Raw genomic sequence first — 24,347 nt, 5'->3', positions numbered from 1 at the left:
GTATATGGCATTTGTTTAGAGAGACAAGGAGACTGTAAATGTGGTGCTTTTCATGCCCCCAACCATTAAAAATTTTATTAAAACCTGAAGAAATGGTTGTGTTGATGTTAGTTTCCCAACTGAGGGCATGTCCCAGTTGTTTATTATTCAAGTTCACAGCCTTGCGATCCTGAGTCTCTTGCTGCTTTTCTGCAAATGCAGATAGTGGTAGGTGTAAATGTTACAGCCCTTTCCTTTTTGTCACTTCTTCAACACTTTTTTCATGCTTTTGTCACCTCAAGTTTGGATTCTGCAAAGAGCTACAGCTTAAAGCAAAATCTGGAAGCTGCAACTAGAGTAAAGTCTGGCTGCCTTGCAGTTAAGTGATATTTCCCATAGGCAATGCATATTTTCACTCTATCAGTACATTTCCAGGCAAAATTTAGCTTCTTATACCTCTGAAGTTGTGAGCCAAATTGCAGGAGTCTACAGAACTGATCTGTGGAAGTCTTATGCACCAAATACCACTGTTAAAAATGGAGTCTTGTTGAATAATGAATTTGTGGATTTAAAATTTACCCTTTTTTGGATACTAGTCATCTTCTCTGAACTTGAAGTCATGGGTTCACCTGGTCCTTTCAACACTGGCTTGACTTCACCTTGCACTGAAGAGCTGATCATATCCAAGTGCCTCTATAGAATACATCTCCTTGTCCTCCACTGAGTTATCTTTTTCTCCCTTCCTCCCTCCATTCTTTTCTCCTTCCCACCCATTTCCCTCCTTCTATCTCCATCTTTCCCACCTTCCTTCCCCTCCTTTCTTTCTGTCTCTAGTTTCATACTATGAAAAGCTAATTCAAACCAGCAAATTGATTTTAGATAGTGTTTGATACTGGTTATCTTACCATTTCATGTAATTGACTCTGAAGCATTTAGCCTGTGTTGCTAAATCCCTTTCCTCCGAAAACAAACAAAAAACCTCCAAGCAAACAAAATATGCTGTAAATTTTTTTGACAAGATCTTTAATCTCAAGTTTGGCATATTGATATTTCCTAACAAATGCATCTATCATGTCAGCTATCATGGAATGAAAGAGAGATTTCTCTAAGGAACAATTTTGCTGCCAAAATAGGGCAACGTAGAGGAGACTGTTTTGTTTTTATCTTTTCCTCTGAATACTTTGTTGCCACTTATTTAAAAGAAACAGCATTTTGACAATAAGCTTCCTTATGAATTCAAACTGCTCAGAGATTTTCAGGAGGAAGAAAGGACAGAATTCTGACTGAGAAACAGCTACCATCAAGACATCCTTCTGTCGCAGGACCAGACCATCTGTGCCTAATTTTTCCTACTGAAATACTTGTCCAGACTGCTTTCAATAATTTCCAAAAGGGAAATTCCACATCCACCCTGTACAACCTCTTCCTTTATTAATAAAATAGTTCTAGGATTATTCTTTGTCCTGAACAAAGCATTGACAAACTCTGAGAGAAAAGTGTACCATGTGGTGCCCGGTGGGATGTGTTCAGGGACAACAGAAAGAGGAGATGGCATTTAGACTTGTAACCATAGCATAAGGCAATAACTGAGGTAAATAACATTTTCTTTTGTCAGTTTGGTTACCAAGTTCTTCTGCTCACCACTGTTCACCAAGAGCAATATTGTCTGATTTTTTTATTTAGGCAGCACCTGCTTTCAGGTGACTGAGCTGCCTGAAAGTGTTTGAAACTGTTTTTAATCGGTCTTAGGGATGAGGTCAGGGAGGGTAGAAGCTGGTTCCCTGCGCTGATATAATGAGGATTCCAGAATAACTGGTTTTTTTCATATTTGTAAACTATTTTGAGTCAGGGAACAGCCTGGAGAGGAGACATACAGTGTTTTCTGCAGGTTTTATGTGGGGGGTGGTTTATGGGAACAGTGCAGGCATTTCTGCAGTGACTTCTTGAACGTACGTGCCATGCTTCTGATTTACCCTGATATTACCTCTCTGGGAACTAACTGTCCTTTCTCCCCTCGCATGGAATTCTTTCACCATTGCTGTCTCTCTGCCCCCAGTGCTTCAAAGAGGTGGTCTTTCCTCTCTGCCGTTTCCTAACATTCACTCTCCCTTAAGAAAAAAATATTATTTTAGTGTACATCAAAAGGCTAAAGCAAGTTTGGGTTCACAGGGCTTGTATGATTTGTTTCAGTTCTTCCTTTTCAGATCTGGATTGTAACTTCTAAAAATCCTTGCTGGCAAGAAGCAGCAGGGAGCTGCTTTGTCTCAGGAGCTGTTAGGATTCAAAACTGTGATTCTAAGAATCAGCCTGTTTCCCTTTTATTCCTAAGCAGATCCTTTTTGCTGGTGTAGTTTATTGTCCACTTTGCCTCTAAAGCATTCAAGAGGAGACTTAAATTCTTGCCAACCTCCGTCATCTGCATAGGGGAGGATTTGCATTATGTTGCACTTCCATATATTCTGGAGTGAGAAAGTCTTTCCTCAATGCGTGCAGGGCTGGCAGGAAAAGTATTTAAATTATTTTAAAAAGTAGTAAGTGCTGCATTGACATCTGACTAAAGATACAGGAAAGGAGAATGAATTTTTAAGAAATTGCTCATTCATCTATTTGCAAACTACCAAATGTACTACTATTCAGGACACAGAGCAGAAGAAATAAATTATCTTCTTCATCAATCTTGTGACTTAATAACATTTATCACAATACAACACAGAATTGTAGAATAAACTTTGCCAATTAAAATTTATCTCACACACTGACAGATTATATATGATACTTAGTGATATTTCAATAATTCATCTTGATCTTGGCTCTCGGCTCCTAAGAGAAATGGAGGAGTGCTGTCCAGTAGTAATTATCTGTTAAAGAACGTTCATCACTAACATGGCTAATCAGAATCTTTGCAAGAAAAAGAGAGCTGTCATAATAGACTCTTCCCACTTCAGGAAAATGAATGGCATTGTGTGCTAATTATTTTTCTTTTATTCTTCCCCTCCCTTGCAGAACTTTCCTTTTTGTTAGAGATGGTAACCCAAATAAACGGAATGTGCACAATGAGACATCTATGCACTTACTGTGTATGGGACCTCAGATCATGATCTCAGAAGGAGCTCTTCATCCTCGCCTGGCACGACCCTCAGAAGATGACTGCAGAAGAGCAGATTGTCTGCAAATGATCCTGAAGTGGAAGGGAGCAAAGCTGGATGAAGGACAATATGAACGAGCAGCCATTGATGCTGTTGATAACAAAAAAAATACACCTTTGCACTATGCTGCTGCCTCAGGGATGAAAACCTGTGTCGAGGTAAAAGTTCATATATAATTATAAGTTCATATATCTGGTTATTAGTAAACAACATACAATGTTTCACAAAGCTGATTTGGGCAGATTCTCATATAGTATATTGAATTAACTTTTTAATTCTATTTTTCATTAATTGGAAAAATTGCAGAGATAAACAGCCCAAAACATACACTGTAGAAAACAATAAAGAAATGTATTATATATATATGAACTTCATAACATAAAGCCCTCAACATTAAGAAGACTCCTGTAGGCTTATAAAAGTTGAAATTAATTACAAGACTGTAACAGTGGAGAAAAAGCTTTAAAGTAGGCATAGGCATACCTGTATGTGTAAAGAGACGTGAAAACTGCCTTAGAGAAAATCAGAACTCTTTTTATTTTGCTCTGTACTGAGACTGGGAAATGCTCTCCATGTTTCAAGAACAGGTTTCATGTCTTTAATTTACAGTGCCCAACTTTTTTAGAGGACGCCATATATCTGTGTTAACATACTTAATTACCTTTTCACAAATTAAAAATTAATGTTTATGGAAGTAGTGGATAGCAGTGAGTAATTAGGAATGACTTTTGAAGGTTTATTTTTAAACTGTATCAAGTAATGAGAACTAGTATTTAATTGTGCTGGTAATTTAATTTAAAGAACAGAAGAACAGACATCTAACATTTTCAAAAACAGCTAACATCTTCATAAGTCCCTCTATTTTCACATCAAGATTTGTTTTTTCAATGGCAAGAATTGACTCAGAGTTCAGCGTTTATATGTAAAATTTACATTCTTTTTCTTCTGTGCATAACTTCATGTTTATTGAGACTACACTTCACTCATTAACTTGATATCAGCAAAATTTACATCACCTCTTTATCCACCTGCTTTTCTAGATAGCTACTTCATACCTTAAACAGTCAGGTCCCAGAACCCCTTGGACTTACTGGTCTCTACAGTAAAAAATTATGCTCTCCCTGTGTTTTCCTGACTTTCTCTGGAGGTATTTTTAGTATTGGGGCTACTTTTCCTACCTTCTAATCTTGTACTGTGACAGATTTAGGCAATATGTTGCATATTATAATAAACAGTTAAGAAATTTCATATTTAAGTTTTATTAGGACTCCTGAATATTAGTACCATCTGATGCTGGCTATCTGTATTACTGTATTGGTTTATTGATTTTTCTAGAACCTCTTGTGCTGAGACTTCAGTTTGAAAGACTTACTTTTGTGTCCTTCATAAAGTATATATTGTATATCCAGAGAGAACCTGGACTCCAACATTTCATACCACTTTTCTGCTTTTATGTTATTTGAGATTGCTTTTGCACTTTGTCCAGCAAACAACTTTACAAACATGTTGACATATTTTCTGTGTGATGTTTTAAAATTATTTATTCTGAGTTGTTATGCACTTGGTATACTGCTCAAAAAACAGTCAGATCCTTCTTTACTGTGATTTTACATTTACCTTTCCCAGGCTATGTTCTTCACATATTCTTCATCTGGAGACATCTTCAGCTTCTTATTACCTGTACGATTCTGTCCTGTAACACTATCTTGAAAGATTCTTCTGATCTTTCTAGAATTTTTTTCCACTTGACTTTTATTTAGTACCACTTTTTTTAAAGTAGGCAGTGGGTTATTTGTCTTTTTACTGCTTCTGCAAGAGTGATGATTCTAAGTATATTTTGGAAATTGTTAATGAGTGGTTCTTTGATGGTTAACATCAACTGAATTGCCTAATCCTCAAGTTGTCCTTCGTCTCTCCAGTAGAGAACCCCAGGACCACCTCTCGCCCGGTTTTTGTGGTGGTTACTCTCACTTCAGAACAGCATTCCTTTTTCATCATCTCCCTCCTTTCCTGTAACTTTGCAGGAAAACCTCAGTCCTGTATCTTCCCCTATCCCCACCACACCCAAATAAGAAAAGGAAAACCCAAATATAGATCCTTGCAGATGAACCACCTACTAGTTGATTTGTTTGGAGTTGATAGTCAGATGTGCAGTCTTGGTACTGCTCCATTCACATATGTTCGACTTCTCCTCTGAGCAGAACAGCTGTGTGGAGCCCATTGCTAATGATAGTTTGGGCAAAGTTAATGTGCTTACCCCAAACTACTGAATAGAAAAAAGTAACTTTCATGGTGAATACATTTGATTTCATGCGGATGCATTCCACTCTGTCACAGTGTAAGTAATAATAATAAACAAATAATAGATAATAATAAATAGGCAAAATGGTCCACTTTGGCCTTTAAGATCTGTGCATATGTTGTCAGATCAGTTTATAGCAAGAGACAAGGCTGGCAAGTTAATGAGAGCAGAACAATTAGTGTTTATTAGCTAGAGACTGCATTTTGGGGGGGTTACTGTCAAGAGACAACTTTGGTAAAATGGCCCAATACTAGACCATATTAGAACTATTGCCATTAGCATTATTTCATTTCACTTTTCTCACCTCAAAACCAAGGTACTACCGGCAGTATTTTGTTCCCCCTGTGAATTGGTACCCTATCATCCTTCCTACCCAAGGAACCTCCCATTTTCTGTCACTACCAGTGTACCACTGCTGGGACAAATGGTGGAGTTATACCCATGTAGAAAGAATATTTAAAAGTGTTTCATCTTGCCAGGTGCTTGGGGGCCTCAGGCCTCTCATTTTCTATGGAGCACTGACTATATCAGTATAACAGTATTTTAGTCTTTAAAATCTCACAGAGACATTGTACAGCAGTGCCTGGTAATATACTTTTGAGATTTTGTGGTTCTGTGGAATTATGGTGGATATAGGTCTAATTATACATAAAATCAAGCAGTAATTTATTTAATAACTATTGAGAATCTTTCTTTTCCAAAGACCATTGTTATTATATTTGTCTCTCTGTTTTTCTTCTTCATATTTTTTGTTCTCTTCTTAACTGGCTTGCCTTTTCTTTAGGCTGTTATTAGAGTTGCTAATTAATAACTGTTTACTTTGCCATTTTACTTTTCAGCTTCTAGTAAAACATGGTGGAGATTTGTTTGCAGAAAATGAAAATAAAGATACCCCATGTGACTGTGCAGAGAAACAGCACCACAAAGAGCTGGCTCTTAACCTGGAGTCTCGAATGGTATTTTCACGTGATCCTGAAGCTGAAAGCATTGAAGCTGAGTATGCCGCTTTAGACAAAAAAGAGGTCAGAGGATACTCTAAATCTGAAGTATTCTACACATTTATATTTGTAGCAGTTACATTGTGACAAAAGTCTGCAAAGTATTTCAGTAGGCACTGTCTGTACTTTGTAAACAATTTGATTTTAGCACAGCTCTTTATAACTTTCAGGTTAAGCTCAGAGAACATAAATACATTGTCAAAATTAATCAGAAATTTTATTCATATACTTAATTATGTGGACTGTCTTGAGAGGGTTGCAGGCTGTAAGGCTGAAGAAGATACAGTGGGGCCAGCTTGGAAACAGTTTCCCTTGACCAAACATTTTTTATATTTTTTTATTTCTTAAGATGACTTTTTCTCTCAAAAATGAGGGCAGGAGAAATTCTGAAAAGGAGAAAATCTGTGGGATAGAGAAGGGAAACTGTTCTCGTGGATCTTCCCAGACTGAGACTAGTTGAATGTTACCAAAAATCAGCTGAGTAGTACAAAACTTCAAAACAGTGCCTTTCCTTTCTTGTTTTATAACATGATGCCTGAAGCTACTGCATACCAGAACTGGTATGAAAAACAGGTAATAACAGGTGGTGTTGTTTCCAAGTCAATTATTGAGAGAGACAATTCACTGACACAAATTTGCTTGAATTCTGTTATGCCTTACACATGACTATGATTCAGTAAGAATAATTTGACCAGAAAGATTCTGAGTAAAAGTTCCCTCCCCACCCATGATCAGATTTTAATTATATAAAATTCTAAATAAGTATACATAGATAATATCATTCAGTAAATATTACAAAGTAATTCTGTTTAAATTAAAGGGCAGTAGATTTTTCTATGGCTACTTCCCTCAAAAAGAGCATGGCCTGGCCTTTTACTAGCTTAGTGCACCTAGGACCTAATGATGCTTAAAAGAAAATTCATTTAGATTTAGATGTGAGTAGACTTAGATCACATCAACTGTTCCCATGAAAAATGCCACTAATGGTCACTTTTACTTGAAAGTAAGAAGGTTTTTGTACTGTTCAATTAATTTCTTTACTAATTTTTTTGGATAAATTCAAATATAAACAAGCTTAATTAGATTGTTTATTCCTAGATGAGACATTTTGAGATGAGGTTTAATATACTTGAATTTACATTGAAATAGCAAATGTAATTAACTCATTTTAATTTCTCTGAATATTTCCATATTGCTGTAAGAAGATAGTTGGAAATGATATTTTCTCTCTTGGCAGAAACACTTTAAAAGACTGCAGCGGTTTCCTGCTACAATTACAGTTTACCACTCCTTTGGTTATACAAGTAGAACTGTTTGGATGGTTATGTTGTCAGCTGGATCATAGCAATGTTTAGGCTTAAAAGAAAAAAAAGTTTTAAAGAGTGGTAATATGTAATTGTTTTATTTAGGCTGACTAATTTTTATCTTTATACCATGACTTTTCTGGCATATACATCAGCACAGCTAAGAGAACAGGGAACTTACAAATATGGGTGGGACAAATCAAGAACCACTTGAATAGGCATTTCGGCAAGAGAAAATACTGTCTCGTGACTGTTTAAAGTGGATGCTGAGCAAAACCAGCTTAAAGACTTGATAGTTACAAGAAAATATGCAGTTGTCCGTCTCACATACCAGGGCAGCTTTCCCAAATCCCAAAAAATGTCAGCCTGGAATTCAGTACACTAATTGATTATCTTGGGGATTTACATAGAGCGATTCTGCCTTTGTGTGCTCCCTTCTGGTTTTTCTCCTCTTTCCTTGTGACTTTTCAGTGGGATAATTTCCCTAACTTCTTGCTTAGCTGTAACAGCACAAGTGCTGGCACAAGAGAGATAACAAGAGCATGCAGCCATGAGAAGGTCATTTTTCAGTCTTAGCCCTCAGGGTGGGCTTTTCAGTTGAAAAAAAACCAGCCTTAGAAAGACTTGCACTGAACTGCAATCCAAATGACCACATGTGCTCATCCTACAGGTCTGTGCACGAATGTCTGGAATGGGCAGTGGAAGCTGCAATTACCACTGGCTATGGTGATGCCTCCATCTGTTATCTTAATGGGGCATGAGAAGTAATCCAAAAGCCTTTCCCAAAACACAGATGCTTCACCAAAATTGCCTCTCAAAGATGGTCCTGTATTTTTTTCCTCTCAATTTCATTTCTATATATTATTAAACACTGAGGTACTGAGTGTACAAAATGCTTGTTAAACGTATTTAGCCTGTAATCATTTGGTGGTGCCCTTCAACATCCTTCCAAGACACAGAATATTCATTCATGAATAATTAAAATACTTTCAATATGAAGAAGTGCATTTTGAAAGGAACTTCGTCCCTTAAATGAAGGTTACAGGAAAAGATGCATTTGAAAACCATGAATAGGATTTCTTTCCAGGCAAAACAGGCAAATGGACTTAACTCCAGTGTTTATGATATGCACGATAGTATCTGGAATGATAGTACCCAATACCTCCCCTTCCAGACCTGCTGTGTTTACAGGAGAACAGTCCTTTTTTTCTTGATTCTTTGCTCTTACTTTGTTGAACAATCTCAAAAAAAAAATCTTTGTTACATAAAATCTTAAGTTTATGTTTATCTTTTAAATCTAATTGAAGATAGACTAAATAATATGACAGTAAGTGATTATTTTTAAACTGCCTTTATAAGTTTTGGTTGTTTTATTTGCGCAGTCTTTTAAATTTCTGTTTACTGTAGTATGGGAGCATATTTGTCTTGGTTATGTATCCCTGGGAGATAACCACATTCTTCCTTCCAATCACATCATACAATGTTATGAACTTACATAAGAAACACCTGGGAATGAGCAGTACCTCAGAGCAGATCATCCAGAACAGTTTTGGCCCTTACTCAGAGTCGGTGGAATTTATTGTGCAATAGCAGAGTGTATGATTTCTTCATTCATTTTACATATGTGCCACTGCATACTGTAGAAATACACTGATAGTGAATGTGTCACAGATAATTTATTGAGTGTATAGTAATTGGAATGGTTTTCTTCAGTTCCTGAATTGACGTCATATAAATATACAAGTAATGCAAATACCATAAGTACAAAGAGCAAGGAGTTATCTAAAATTATTAAAAATTATTTAATCTCTACAGATAGAGAATGGTTTATTAAGTGAAAGAAGGGGACTACAGTTAGTTAAAATATATGTACACTTATGTAGATATAGTGCATATAATTATACTTGAATGAGTTAAATGGAGTATAAATAATTTTTTTAATATATGACTTCATTAATTGTAGAATTCCATCCACCCATAACGTAAAATATTTACGTGAAATGTTTTGACACCATTCAATTTTTTAGTCATCACTGTAGCAAATAGTTACTTTGCCACTGTCTATTTTAATGGTACTTCAAAAGAGAAGAAAATAATAATAGTTTGAAATGAACTGTTAAAATAGTCATCTTACATACTAAAAGTATTTTCAGGAGAAAAAAAATATGTAATTTATGATACCTAAATGTTAATGGTAAAAACTTGAGAAGAAAATAGTTTAAAAGAACAGCTCTTGAGAATACGAAAGTGTTGGAATCTGTAATGAGAAGCTCAACAATGCATTAAAGTAGTAATTCAAATAGTATATTCAAAATCATTATATAGTTGAATGATGCTAATATTGAACGGTGTCTTTTTTCACAGAAAATATCAATAAAGAGCTCCTCAATAAATGAGCATTAAAGGAGGTCTCTGAGCATCACAGGCTGTAATCAAAATCTTTTATAGTATATGGCTTTGCAGAGACAAGTCATCAACGTTTGAAGTAGTTTAAAACAAAGCTCTGTGATGTTACATAAAGGATGTGCATCCTTGTAACTAAAGACTGTATCTTCACGAGTCTCTACAAAACTGTCTTGTACACATTAACATTGTTAAGGGTTCCCATTGTATAAAGTCTTTGATCTGGAATTTCCAGATTAAGCTACTTAATAGTGTCAGCCTAAAATTTCTTTTCTTTCAGCTTCTTCTGTGGGCTCATATATTACTTTATGAAACAGATGTCTGAAGTTTCAAACACACTCTTAGGAAATATTTCCCTCATTACTTAAAAAGATAAAATTAGGATTCTTAAAAACTGAAGATCCAAAAATCCCCACTGGGTTGTGTGGAATGCTCCAGCTGAGATAATGTAATAGTCTGTTACTCAAGGGAGATACTTGCCAGTGTTTGACCTAGAACCAATCAGTTAAATATAATTTTGAGCATATCTGCATTTCAGGATAAAATACTGTGTCCTAAAATATGCGCATATGTTGCAAGTTTAACGGAAAAGACATTTCTTCTTATGATATATATGGTCTTCAAGAATTGAGTACTGTTGTGCTGACAAAGCTACTTGTTTTACAATTGCATTTCAGAATGCAGTTCAAATGCACTCACGATGATTTACTCTTTGCTTCCCTTTTTTTGCTGTACATACGCACAATTATAATCATTCTGGCACCCATGTTTTTATAAATTAAAGCTTTTGTAAGAAATTAAGAAGGTCAGTCAAATTCCAGCATACTATGAATCAAGTGGCCTAGATGTATTTTAGTGCAAGCCATTAATGTTCAGATTGTCCTTTACTGAGTCATGCATGGTCAGTATTGGAAGGACATACAGAAACTCCCTGAACTTGGACAAACAAGATATAGGTCAGGACACTCACAGTTCATTTCTCTTCTGCTTTGCTTGCTTTCTAAAAAAGGACAAAGACCCAGTGCAGAGCCGTGGCTCTTGCTGATCACAAAGTTCCTAATAGTGAGAAGCACCTGTTTATTTTACTGATTAGCTTACAGGAGACATCCTTGTGGGAGCCGGTTATGGTTTTAGGTGCATTTTATGGAGTTTATTGTGATGTCTAGATTATAGGAAGGAAGTTATATTTTTAGAGTAGGTGTCTCAAAAGAAGAAAATCGTTTAGAAGCCCAGGGTATTCATTCTCCTCATCACTTCTGCCTTCTGTTTGTTATCCTCAAAGGGCACAGTAGACTTTTACTTAGATTGTAAACATCTAAAGACAGGACCAGTCTTTTGCTTTCTGGCTATGTATGTATGCATGTGTGTGTGCTTATAATGTAGCACTGGAGACTCCTGGACTATGCTCTACATAAAATCAAAATATAGATAGTAAATAATGATGCATGGTCTTAACTGTGGTTATCACTGCTGCTCTGTGTCCTTTCACCTCCAAATTGCTGAAGACATTTGCCATTTGGTGGGCAGGTCCTAATTAGTCCTGAGCACATATCATTTTATGTCAAATGCTTTAAATATTTTGTTGACTAACCTTTATAGGAGTAAATAAAATCAGTGCATGTAATAATAGTATTTTTTAAATACCCTTTCTGTATCCATTCTCTGTACACACCCTCCCGCTTTTTTTTCTCTTTCTGCCTTTTGCCCGTTTTCTCTGTGAACACTAACAAATATATTATTTGCTGTCATGTTCTTCCTTTCTTAGTTTTAAAAAGGAGTCTGCAAAAATATGTATGCACCTCTGCTATCGTGGTTGGAGCTAATTCAGAATCCTAAAATTATTCCTTTTTGTCTTTCTGATTTGCCTTTTTTTTTGTTATAATAAGGAGATGGAGCTCCAGGCTAGGAAGGAATCTGCTCTGACTGTGTAGGGCTATCAGAATTGGCCATTGTTTCTCAAAGAGTTTTGACATCTTCATGTACAATGAATCCCCAGCCTTGAAGATATTCAAATACCATCTGGACAGCGTCCTGGGCAGCTAGCTCTAAGTGACCATACCTGAGCAGGAAGATTTGACCAAATGACATTATCTGCAAGTCCCTTCCAACCTCAACCCTTCTGTGTTTCTGTGAATATTGCCTCAAAAGACCTGTACTGGCTTCTGTTCGCAACTTCTCACTTTCTAATATCTCAATGTGTTCTCCCCCAGATCAATTCAAAGTTAACAGGTCTCAATTATCGTATAAAGTTAGTGTCAAAGAATCTATATGCAATGTATGCTAACCTATCCTTTCTCTTGCTCTCCTCTAAATCCTTAGTTCAAATCTAGTCAGGCATTCTCATACCTATTCCACAATATCTGAGGCTTAATCACTGAATCAAAATTCAGCTGGATTCTGTGAAAATCTAGGGTTTTTTGAGAGAGTTAGTGTTAGGCTAACTTAAGATTTGAACATGCCCTCCAGATATAATGGAGAACTCTAGAGATACTGCTTTTAGATTTTGAAATGTACAAAGATGGTATTATAAATATTGCAAAATGACAGTGTTCCAATATAGCTTTGCATGGTCATTGGTGTGCACCCTGAATAAATTTTGTCACATCTCCCAGCTGAGATGGTGATAAGTAACAGTGCTTTGAATGCTTTCATTTTAATACTGCATTAGAGACTAACTGGAAAATACTAGACATAAATTGTGTTTCTTCTTCTCAAAGCCATATGAAGGGCTAAGACTTCAAGACCTGCGAAGGCTAAAGGATATGCTGATCGTGGAATCTGCCGACATGCTCCAAGCCCCGCTCTTTACTGCAGAAGCTCTACTTCGGGCACACGGTAATCCAAATCCTTAGAGTCTAAAGAAACTGTTTTCAGCAAAATCAAAATGGCAGTTGTATGTTAGACTTTTATTTCCAAGTAAAAGAGAAGTAACAGTTAATCAAATAGCAGGAAACAGACCACAGAGTACTTCAGAAAGAAGTACAGCTGCAGTATGTCAGAAAGCAGTGAGGCAGACAGAAAAGCTGATAGGAAAGTGATTCAAACTAGGAATTATAATGGAAGACATTTTAGCTTGAGCAGTGTGGAGAAACAGAGCTGTCCTATTTGGTGAGACACAGAAGTAAAACTTTCATGGTTTTATATATTAAAAAAGTCAAATTCATCAAACCTATTTTTGTCAGACCTTTGGTTTACTGCCACTATATATTTGTGCGTAAAACTGGATCCAATTTTTTTTATTTATTTTTTGTTGCAATAAAAGCAATCTGACCATTGTAATAATTGTTTGGAAATTGCCGTGGGGTTTAAATCGTATAAGTGTATGTCCTTTGAAGGATTTTTATACAGGGTCTGCTTTTAACACAGGGTATGCTTTAGTGTGTGTGCATATCTGTAACTAGTTTAATTTCACTGAAATAAGTATGTGCTCTTGTGTAATTTAATCTGGGGTTGTCAGAAAGAGGATATACTGAATTCATTGTGTTTGCTCCAGACAAAAGTATTTCTGAAACTCAGTGTAAGCTTTAGGCTTTGATTCAGTGATTCAAAACTTATGCTTACTGAAGCATCTGCATTGTTATTTTATGCCAAAGGAACTACTCAGGCAGTTAATGGTTTGCATGCTCATCACCGTGTTACTGGATTAAGCTTTCATACCCTATTATTGTTGTGGGCTCCTTGTGAAAATCAATGGAAGAGGGAAAAGTGAAATAGGAAAACATTATTTTAAACCCACAACTTTTGGTAGACTTTCATGAAGAGTTGTGGTGCCTGAAATTCATCTCTTTTACGTTATTTTCCATAGCTGGTATTTGCATTCCTTTTAACATTGAATTAAGTCAACATGAACATGTGCCAGTGTGATATTTAAGGCATAGTCTTTGCATATGATTTTTTAATGTTGAATGTTTGTTTACTTCTTATATTGTATTTATAATATGTTCAATATTTGAATGCTAAAAATTATAAATATTTGACTGAGTATGCTCCATAACCTCTGCAGATATTTTGAAGAGGAAAATTATGACAATACTGTTCAAACTCCCAGCTCAGTCTTCAATAAGTCCAAAATCAGTGAGGTTGATGTAAACTGTGGAGAAATGTCTGCCAGCATCTAGAAAAAACAGGACTTGAAAGTTGAGAAGAAATCAGTCTGTGTTGGAATGGTCATTCTGCTGATGTTGCCTTAGTGATGTAGGGGTAACTTAATGCAATTGGCCAGTGCACAGAAAGAAGCACAGACAATTAGCGAGTCATGAGAAAGTCAACTATTTGCCTGTAGCTGTACTGGGTCAGCTTAGCAAAAGGAATAACTGAGCTATTTACAAAGGTTTAGACTATTGGGAAACATCAAATGTCAAATTGTAATGTTTTTTGCATTAAATCTTGAAATTCGTGAGTGAATAATGTGAAATCTTAATTTACATTTCATGTACGAAAAGCATGTGTTAAAGTCTTGGAAAGATCACAGATACATAATATTTAATCTAACAAATTTTGTTTTTTCTTATTGTACTATATCAATTTATCGACACAGTCTTTAAGAATTGAGTGTATTTTTCTTTTCTTTTTTTTTTTTAATTGAGAGACAGAAATACATAGAATTAAATCCAAGATAAAAACATGTTATTATGGCAGTCATGAAAATAAATAACTTTACAGTTTTTCTGCAAGTATTTTTTCAACATTGTCTCTTTTTCTCTCCTAGTTCATTATACAGCAGGTGATTTCAGGATAAAAGAGAGGCAATTGAGAAAATATAACTTGTGTTTTACTAAAACTCATAAGTTAGTAATGAGAACACAATGGATCCATTTAGTAGCACATCTTAACCCTTTCTAATTTTAAAGATACAGTACAATCAAAGAAAGTTAAGAAAATTTTTAGCAAATGTTATATTTTATCTGTATCTTAACATCAGTCAATTTCCATCTGAAGGATTATAAGCTCAGGGTAATTTGAAAAATGCTGATAAAATTTATAATTTTTGAAGTGTAAATATGTTCAGGGTCCATATCTTTAAACAAATGAAATTAAACTAACCCATTATATGTTTTAGTTTAAACAAGTAAGGACTTGATCAATAAATCATCTTCACCTTGAAGAATTTTTTTTTTTCAGATTAGGAAGGAGCAGATTTTAGTATGACTGCAATCATTATTTGACAGAGGCAATATTTTTACTAAGTTCAGTGCTTAGGACATATATCTTTTTTTCCAGCACTAATACAGTATAGGAATACTATTTATCTTTTCCTTATAAAATATTCAATAAAAATAAGCCATCTCTTGATTAATAATATTGATATTTCTTTGGGAGTACCTAACATTTAAAAAAAAACCCAAACTTTAAAATATTTATTTTAAGTGATAGGAAAAAACTGGGAAATTTCTCTTTCTTTATCCAATTCAATTTTCCCTGAACTGTGCATAGTGTTGATGGTTTTAGATTCAAATCCATATAGGAATTTGATAGATTTATATTTAAATGAGAACTTTAAAGTATTTTTGATAGAAAACCCCACTATATATATATATATCTTTAGAATTAATATTACAAATCAGAAACAAAATATTTCAAACAATTGTGAAGAAAGATTTTATTTAGTTTTAGGATATTAATATATAACACATTTTGTTTCACTAGTTCTTTTTTGGTATATAAGTGAGCAATGTTAATTATGAATAAAAATAAAACATTCTTTAACACTTAACTATAGAATAAAATGTAGGAAGAATATATGCAATTTTCTTTGTAATCATGTGGGTTTTTTTATTTCTTTTTTCTCCAGAAACACATCACTAACATATATAATATATATTTGAAGACTGGAAACTCATTAGGTCATGAATCTTTTTGTAATCCAGTTTGGATCTTAGTTCTTCTCCCTTAATTTCATGGCTTCATTTTTTAAAAAAAAAAAAACATAGATAAAAGTGAATCCATATTAAACAATTACTTTTTTCACAGAAAGGAAAAATATTAAAAATTCTGTGATGTGAGGGCTGCTATATTTTCATCTGTCTGTGAAAGTCAGTACAGTTCTGGTTTCCAATCAAATCTCCTAGCTGCTACAGTTGCTTTAAGTAAATAACAAAAATAATTTTAAGACTGATGTAACAGGGAAAGGAGGTGCTTGCAATGCAATTATTTACAAAAATACATTGCATTATGTATTATGTTGGAATGTGTTTGTTCTCTAAAATGTAGTCCAAAGTTCCATTCACTCACACTTTATCATGCTTATTTATTCTGAAAAGGTTTAGCTTAGAATTTATATATGTATGTATTTTAAATATTGTCAGCTGCATAATTGCCTGTATCTGTACTTACTGAAGACTGGGACAGGGAGAAGTTACTTGAAGCATGGATGTGTAACCCAGAGAATTGCTGCCAGCGTTCAGGGGTTCAGATGCCAACTCCCCCTCCAAGTGGATACAACGCATGGGATACTCTCCCTTCTCCACGAACTCCACGCACTACTCGCTCCTCTGTCACTTCCCCTGATGAAATCAGTCCCTCACCAGGAGACTTGGAGACAGCTGTGGTAAGTTTATAAATAGATCTGAAACTAGCAGGGCAAAAGACTGATTTCTAAACATAGTGCACTTGTGTAGACAGAGCTGCATCGTCCTCCCATTCTGAAAGGGCATTTGTAAAGATGTAAGGTGTTTCTCTTGCCAAAAGTGGTGAACAGAGAAGTTGACACCCTAAACATTCTATGTGATAAAACAGTTGAGCCTCTGACTGATGTAAATCATTCTGTTCTTACCTTGGCTGTCACTCACAAACTGTCATTTTAGCCAGCTGCAGTGACATCAGTGCATTTCGCTCTTTTCAACTTCTCATCTCATCCTTATCAAGATCTTCACTTTCATTGTATCCATTTCCCTAAATGTACTCAGTTCTGTGAACCTTGCCTTTTGAAATTTTTTTTTTAGAAAACAGAATTCTCTTTGTCTGCATTTTGAAATGTCAGCCCACTAGTGTACTGTAAGCTTGTAATTACTTTTACTATATGTGGGCTGCTTGAAGCAGTTCATAACGCTATTGCAAATTTGAAATATGAAAGCTCCTTTCATTAAAATCAGTGTGGCTCTTTTGGAAGACAGGGTTCTCTTTTTAATAATCTGCAGCTGCAGCATTATAAAACTTTTGCTCCGTGACCTAAGCATTTTTCTAGAATATTATATGCAGTCTTGCAAGTGGATCATCCCTACATCTCATATTAAAATTAAGATTTTGCATTCCTCCAAAGAAATTTTTTATTTCTTTTTATTGTAAAGTGCTTAAAAAGAAGCTATATAGGAGGAACATGGTTATTGTACATTTATTTACATTAGAAGTTAAATATTGTCTGTGAATATTTCCTAATTAAATTTTTTATGGAAGATTATATGTCTTCAGTTCTACATTGTGTATTTTGGTTTTCATTGATGGTCCATGAGCCAGGAATGCAGGTTTGAATAATGATTGTTGTGCTATATGTAGTATGTCTAAATCCAAATTCAGAGTTATACATTTAGTCTTCCTGTTTGTTTAAAAATCTTATCTAAACTATCAAATCTATCAAAACTCTTTTCAGAATGTTGTTGATAAAACAATACATATTTTTTTGAGGCCTCTCATTTTGGCAGGAACATTAAAACTAAAAGGAATAGATAAAATAAAACCACCAGCTACAAAGCTCCATTTCAGATTTTGCATTTGCATCCTATCTTATAATTAAAACCATACCAGTAAATGTTCTTGCTTGATATTTTGAACTCAGGGCTTCATGAAGTTCCTTATTTTAAAGTTACATTTTAAACAAAATTTAAAGCTTTTATAAATTTAATAGTGAACATTTTTGGTGCATTGTCAACTTTTAAAATATTTAATTTTGGCAAGACAATAAGCTGAAATGACTAAAGCAACAGTAAATACCTTCACTGAGTTTTGCACTTTAAAGGCTGACTTCTTTTGGTTTGATTTTGTTTTGACTGTGATACAAGTGCTTGTAGAGTGGCATACCACAGGTTAACTTTCTGAAAATGTCCTATGAGTGTATAATATCAAGTGTATTGAAAGTTGAAGTAAATTTTCATGGAATCTTTGTTCCAATGAAAAGGAAAATCCATTTGTATTCCTTGAAGAACATTAATATTTATTTTCACACAAAACCACAACCGATGACTGGTTTCATCCCTATGCATTAAATGTTTTCAAAGCGAGGGTCTTAATACTCAATGTTATTTTTTCTTTAGTATCATGCTTCTGTAAAATTCAGCAGTGGTGTCTTCTGTTGGAATATTAGTAGTGTAACTTTTTATTTGGATTGAAAACATCAGTCTCTTTAAAAATATTATTTATGTGGATGATTACTTAAAATATTTGCTGCTGCTGCACACCCAAGCTGTTCCACCTTGATTTGGCCTGATTGTGTGAGATGGCAAACATTCCTTGTAGCCTCTGTCATCTCTAAAGTAATTTCTGGGTGTCTGTGAAGCTGATGACAAATTCAGGTCCCTTTTGGACCCAGAATTCTAACTCTGAGATCCCAGCACTCTGCAGGGTGAAGCACTTCCTGAGCTTCGGGACACAGCAAAAGGCAGCCCAAAATATGCTATTTGGATAGGAAGGTATAGAAACAGAGATACCTAATCTTTCCCATTTCTATTTCTATAGCTTAAATAACTTTTTTTTTCTGATTACAGTTAGATTTTTTCCCCCTGCTGAGCCCTTCTTTGAATTTTCACTGAGACTTTCCAACATAACTTATTCTGCTAACAATATGTAATCAGAAGCATTTTTTTCATTTACAGTGTGACATTTGTATGTGTAATATTTCTGTATTTGAAGACCCAGTGGATATGCCTTGTGGACATGACTTCTGCAGAGCATGCTGGGAGGCGTGAGTATACATGCTTTTCTATCGGGAGAAACTTTCATACTTGCCATTTTGAAGAAGAAAGGACAGAGACTGTAAACAGCTAACGTTAAAGTATTTTTTGGGTTTCAAAGAGTTGCTGGTTTGAACCTATGAAATATTTTAGTTGTCACTCAAACAACTGTTACTGACTGTTTTAGGCTTATGTAATGTTTGGTTTCGTCCTGACTCAGCAAAACTCTAAAGCAAATGTTTCAAGCCTCTACGTAAATAGATAAGCCTACTCTTGATTCGTTCAGTGTGCGTGTGCTGTTGGCAGCATTGGGGTTTACACTTTCTAAATTAAGTACATGCTTAATTCCATCTCTTGATTTAGCATACTGAACTTAGGCATAGTAAATCCATTTCCAGTCAGAAAAGCAATTAAAATGCTTTCTTATGTTGAGGGTTAATAACTGAGGAGTAGGTTTCACTTAGAAGTTCTGTTAGTGTAATGCTCTTGTTACTTCATAGGTCAGAACAGTCATGCTAGTAAAAAACTCAGACATGGATAATTATGCTAGTATAAATATTAATCATACTTCCCAGTAATAATTATATCTGTATGCAGTGCCTTTGTATTCATCTGTGTCCCCATTCAGGAGATTGTACTACTTGAACTGTAGCACTGTAGTGTCTTGTTACAGTGTCATTTCAGCACAGCTATTCCTACTGCAGGTCAGCCCAATTTGTATGAACCCATCCGCCCGAGGTTAAGGAAGAGCACTTTCTTTTCCATAGGAGCTTTTCAAAGGCAGTTCTTTTCAGCAGCAAGAAAATTGGTAGTCATGCTTCTCTTGTCTTGCAAATAGCTATGCAGCGCTGTAGAAGTTACCAACAGATCACTGGCTTGACATGATGCTTCTAATTTGGTTGCTGTGCTGCGGTCTGTGCAGTACAGAGTCCAGCACGGAGCCACAGACTCAGAGCCACAGCCCAATGTCAAGCAAGTGTTTGTAGTGGCACATCTAGGGTGGAATTCATATTCCTGAGCCAGTCATTTCTGAGTTACTCAGAGCATAGCCGGGACTGAGTTATCCTATTCTAGGATATGAATCCAAGATGGGATGAGTTGGCAACTCTTTCTGCCTACCTATTAAAGGATCTCAGGTGACTACCTTAGAATAGCTGTCTGTCCTTTAGATGATTAAAGTTAGATGAGTATCATCCTTGATGTCAGATTAATAAATATATTATAGCTTTTAAACTAAGCAACTCTGCAAACTGTTACAAAGTCCAGCTTTCAGCAGATTTCTGAGCTCATTCCGTCTTGCATTCTGGTGCTTAGGGACTACAGAGGTCACCATTTAGACATTTATGTTCAAGAGCAGACCTGTTTTTATTAGCACAGTTGTAGAAATTAATTGCATATCACATTAATTATTTCCTAGATTAATTACATTTACATGCTCCATTACTCATTTAAGGTAGAAGTAATGCTCAGTTTAATTAAACATTGCAGAGCTCTCTGATAAATGACAAGGATGGAAACCACAAACACATAAGGCTAAATGTTGCTGATGACACTCACATTTGGACCATGACTGTTCTTTTTTTTTTTATTATGCTATTCATCAAATTTGTAGCCCTTTTGAGCAGAAAGGGATACTTCTTGTTCTTTGTTTAAAAATTGATTATTGTGAATATCTGTGAACTTAGTTAAAGTACTCGGCAGCCTTTTAACTTTTACTTTTTATTCACAAATACTGACTGACAAAATTCTGGCAGATTTTTGAATCTGAAAATTCAGGAGGGTGAAGCTCACAACATTTTTTGCCCAGCATATGATTGTTTCCAGCTTGTGCCTGTAGACATCATAGAAAGTGTGGTTTCCAAGGAGATGGACAAAAGATACCTTCAATTTGACATTAAGGTAAATTATTAAACTGTTCTTGTATTCTTGAACTGTAATTCATTTTATAAAAAATAACTTACAACTTCTGTGTGATACATCTGTAACTTTCCAAGTAGAAGTTCATAAGCAAATACATATACTGAGTTATTGGCTATCTTATATACCATATTATCAGTGTTTGCTATACCACAGAGAAAAAAAGAAGGAACATCATTCCTTAAGTGTAAATGCCATACTTCCATAATATGTTACCTAATGCAGTATTAATAAAATCATTTGATCAAACTCATTTTTGTAACAGGTGATATGAAGGTTTTAAGCAGCCAGGGTTGATTGTGTTTGCAACCTGAAATTTTTAAGAGTTTTTGGATTATTTTTATTTCCGAGAAGCAGTTTACATTCAAAATTAGTACCTGTTTACTTTTAAAAAATTTATTAGTACAAGTGAATTACTGACATTTCTTCCATCCAGTGCTTGATATGATTAGTATATATAGGAAGAGGAGGAGTAGGGAAAGCTAAATTTGCTTTTCCTGTTCGTTTTTTTTTAATGTATTTATTTTCATCATTGCAACTTGTTTTTAAAAGCAAGCTTTTAGTTCACCTTTTTTCTTTTATGCTAGTGTAGTAATGAACTAGTCTTTGAGTAATGTGCTACTGATCAGTGGTGGCAGGGCAAAAGAAAGTAGAGAAATATTTTTTAATTTACAGTACAATACTTTGTGTGATGAGTCTCTTTAATGTACAGTAACAGTCTTACACAGTAAGATGCAAATTAAATTATCAGATTTGATTAATCTTTTTAGTGGCTGGTGATCAGCCTAGGTTTGAAGCAAAGTAGTGGAAGTTCCTATTCCTCCTCATTTATTAGGTATAATTTTTACAAAAGAAGACCTGTTACAGTAACCAAATAGATTGGAAGTAAATTCCTGAATTAGTCCAGTTCTGATTTCAGGTTTATTGTGGATGGGGAGACATTATGGGATTTTTGCTTAATCAGTAAGGTTTTAATTCTTTTTATCTGCAAGAGTCAGTTCTGTTAATGAATGTATTGCCAGCACATATATAGTAGAACTTTACTGTAAGCCACATCACAAAGGAATTGACTTGCACAGATTGAATGTTTTGTTTGAAATGTAGTTACACTTAGTGTAAGTTTGGAGTACTGCTGTTATTGAAAAAAAAAGATATTACTTTATTCCCTTTTATAACTATTTTAAAAAGTCTGTCATCACAGCCACAAGATTGTCCTTATGCTTTTTGGCTTTGTTCCTTTAAAGGAAGATTATGAATACAGATTTATATCGATGAAATCTGATCTTATGTAGTCAAGTATTTTTCTTTTTTATTTCCACAGGCCTTTGTTGAAAATAATCCTGCTATTAAATGGTGTCCTATACCAGGATGTGAAAGAGCAGTAAGGCTAACAAGACAAGGATCAAATTCAACAGGATCAGATACACTTAGCTTCCCAATGCTGAAAGCCCCTGCAGTAGATTGTGGAAAAGGACATCTTTTCTGCTGGTTAGTACTAGCAACATACCTACATCTCCATAAACTCACAGTCACTGCTAGTGCAGGTACTAATTCAAAAGTCCCACTTAGGACCAAGGGTACAACACAAATTTGTATGGAGTGGTATGTGACTGTATTATCCTCTATCCATTCAGTAAATAACCCCATGTGCACAAATACTTTAGTATTTTGGAGCACAGCAAAGGTTTATAATACAATACTCATTATTGGCTCTGTTAGATGCAAAACAACAGCATGGAGTGTTGTGAGGTTCTGTTCTGAGGAGACAGAGGAGAAGCGGGATACTGGTAGAGGGATTTTTGTGTCTGCTCTGGATTGTTGTAGTATAATTGAAACATGAATTATAGTGCAGAAAATCAGCAATTTTTAGCTCTTTCTGAATTTTGGTAGAATCACATGAGAGAAGTTGGAGTTTAAAGAGGACCGTGAAGGACCATTTACTTCAGACATAGCTATTCTGTTTGCAGGATCACTCCATCTTTGTTTCACTTTAGGATCAGCACTTTTTCTTTATGTTAACTTCTCTTGAGTCTTAAGATGAATACAAACTCAAGAAGGAGTAAAAAGCCAGATATTTTTTAAAACACACCACACATTGCCGATCTTCAGCGCTTCCAAGGAAAGGACAAAACAGCATCAATGAAAGTAAAAAAGTTTTGGGATGTTTTTCTGAAGTGCAGAGCAAACCCCTGTCATAGTTCCTTGACGTTGTCAGACTTGACAATTTATGACTAATGTAGTGGGACATCTTTTCCCTCTTGGAAAAGGGTCAGCCAAAGTATAGATATTGAGACAAGCTGAGTAATTCTTTTCATTTTTCGTTGAAACCATGATGCAAGGACATCCTGAGTCATCTGCTTGATTCCAAATGTTGTAAGACTGTTAATGAAAGAAGCTTCTGGTTTTAGTTCTTTCCCTATGTGAATTAAAGGAAGAAATACAAAGAGGAAAATAGGCATAGTGAAACAACCATGAAAGTCAGAGAACAGAACTTCATGGGAAGACGTTATTCACAATGGACAGAGAAATCAGAAAGAAAAATAGCCTGTGGAAACAAACCAGAAAATGTTTTTTACCAGTGAAAATATAACAAAACTTAGTACTATTCCACAGGATGGTAGCATCCTCTCATCCTTGCTTCTGATTACAGACAGAGAATCAATTTTTCTGTTAACCTGAAGGAGAGAGCTTGAGACCACTTAAGTGTCTTATTGACATGGTCCTTCAGATATTGGCAGCTTCTGCTTCCTTTACATGGGCTGAATGAACTAATGCCCCAGAATGTTCTCCGGGTGTGAAAATTACCTGAGTGCCTAAGTTTTATGATAAATGTTCTCTATATTTTGGTGCTTTGAGATACCGCACAGGCAAATACAGTTAATGCCTTGAAAAAGACGTCACATTAGCAACAAAATGTCCAAGAAGGCCTTTCCAAAGTCTCTTTTTTCATCCCCAAAATACTGAATGAAGAGTTTCAGCAATGGCAAGAAAATTCTGCTAGCAACCAAAGCATCCTGCAGTACTTAAATCAGAACCATTTGCTGAGGACAACCATATTGATCTTACACTACAAAAACTCTGTGCATGAATGAGTTCCTCTGAAGAAAAAAGAAAGTGTATTCTCAGTTCATGGGGTTTTCATCAGTACCATATGCTTAAAGGGGAGCTTGTTTTATCTCTTTAAATTTCAGTCAGCACATCCCACAGTTCCATACTTATGTCAGTTCTAAAAGTTTTACCCAGGTAATCTACAGCTTCTTCTTGAGTGATGTTTTTAGCCCTTTCATAAATTTTAACTTGTTTTTGAAACTTGCCGCAATTTTAATAAGTATGTACTTTGATTCATAAAAAGTTTCACACGCAATAGGCTCAATGCTATTAAATGACTCCATTAAAATGACATCCCAGCATGAAAA

The 24,347-nt window shown here is 35.1% G+C and overlaps 1 protein-coding gene across 3 annotated transcripts in view; it reads left to right on the top strand.

Annotated features, from left to right (window-relative positions):
* The window catches only part of ANKIB1 (ankyrin repeat and IBR domain containing 1), an 82,802-nt gene that overhangs the window by 42,357 nt on the left and 16,098 nt on the right, over positions 1–24,347 (top strand). For all 3 annotated transcript variants that reach the window (XM_064677708.1, XM_064677718.1, XM_064677699.1), the window contains exons 3-9: positions 2,983–3,283; positions 6,267–6,449; positions 12,850–12,967; positions 16,471–16,679; positions 18,937–19,025; positions 20,769–20,913; positions 22,253–22,419. In XM_064677708.1, coding sequence (XP_064533778.1) covers positions 2,983–3,283; positions 6,267–6,449; positions 12,850–12,967; positions 16,471–16,679; positions 18,937–19,025; positions 20,769–20,913; positions 22,253–22,419 — 1,212 coding nt within the window. The remainder of the gene's footprint in view (positions 1–2,982; positions 3,284–6,266; positions 6,450–12,849; positions 12,968–16,470; positions 16,680–18,936; positions 19,026–20,768; positions 20,914–22,252; positions 22,420–24,347) is intronic.

Source organism: Pseudopipra pipra, chromosome 1 (assembly GCF_036250125.1).
Source record: "Pseudopipra pipra isolate bDixPip1 chromosome 1, bDixPip1.hap1, whole genome shotgun sequence".
Lineage (NCBI taxonomy): Eukaryota > Metazoa > Chordata > Aves > Passeriformes > Pipridae > Pseudopipra > Pseudopipra pipra.
Note: the sequence above shows the minus strand (reverse complement) of the source record. Positions and strands in the feature narration are given on the sequence as shown.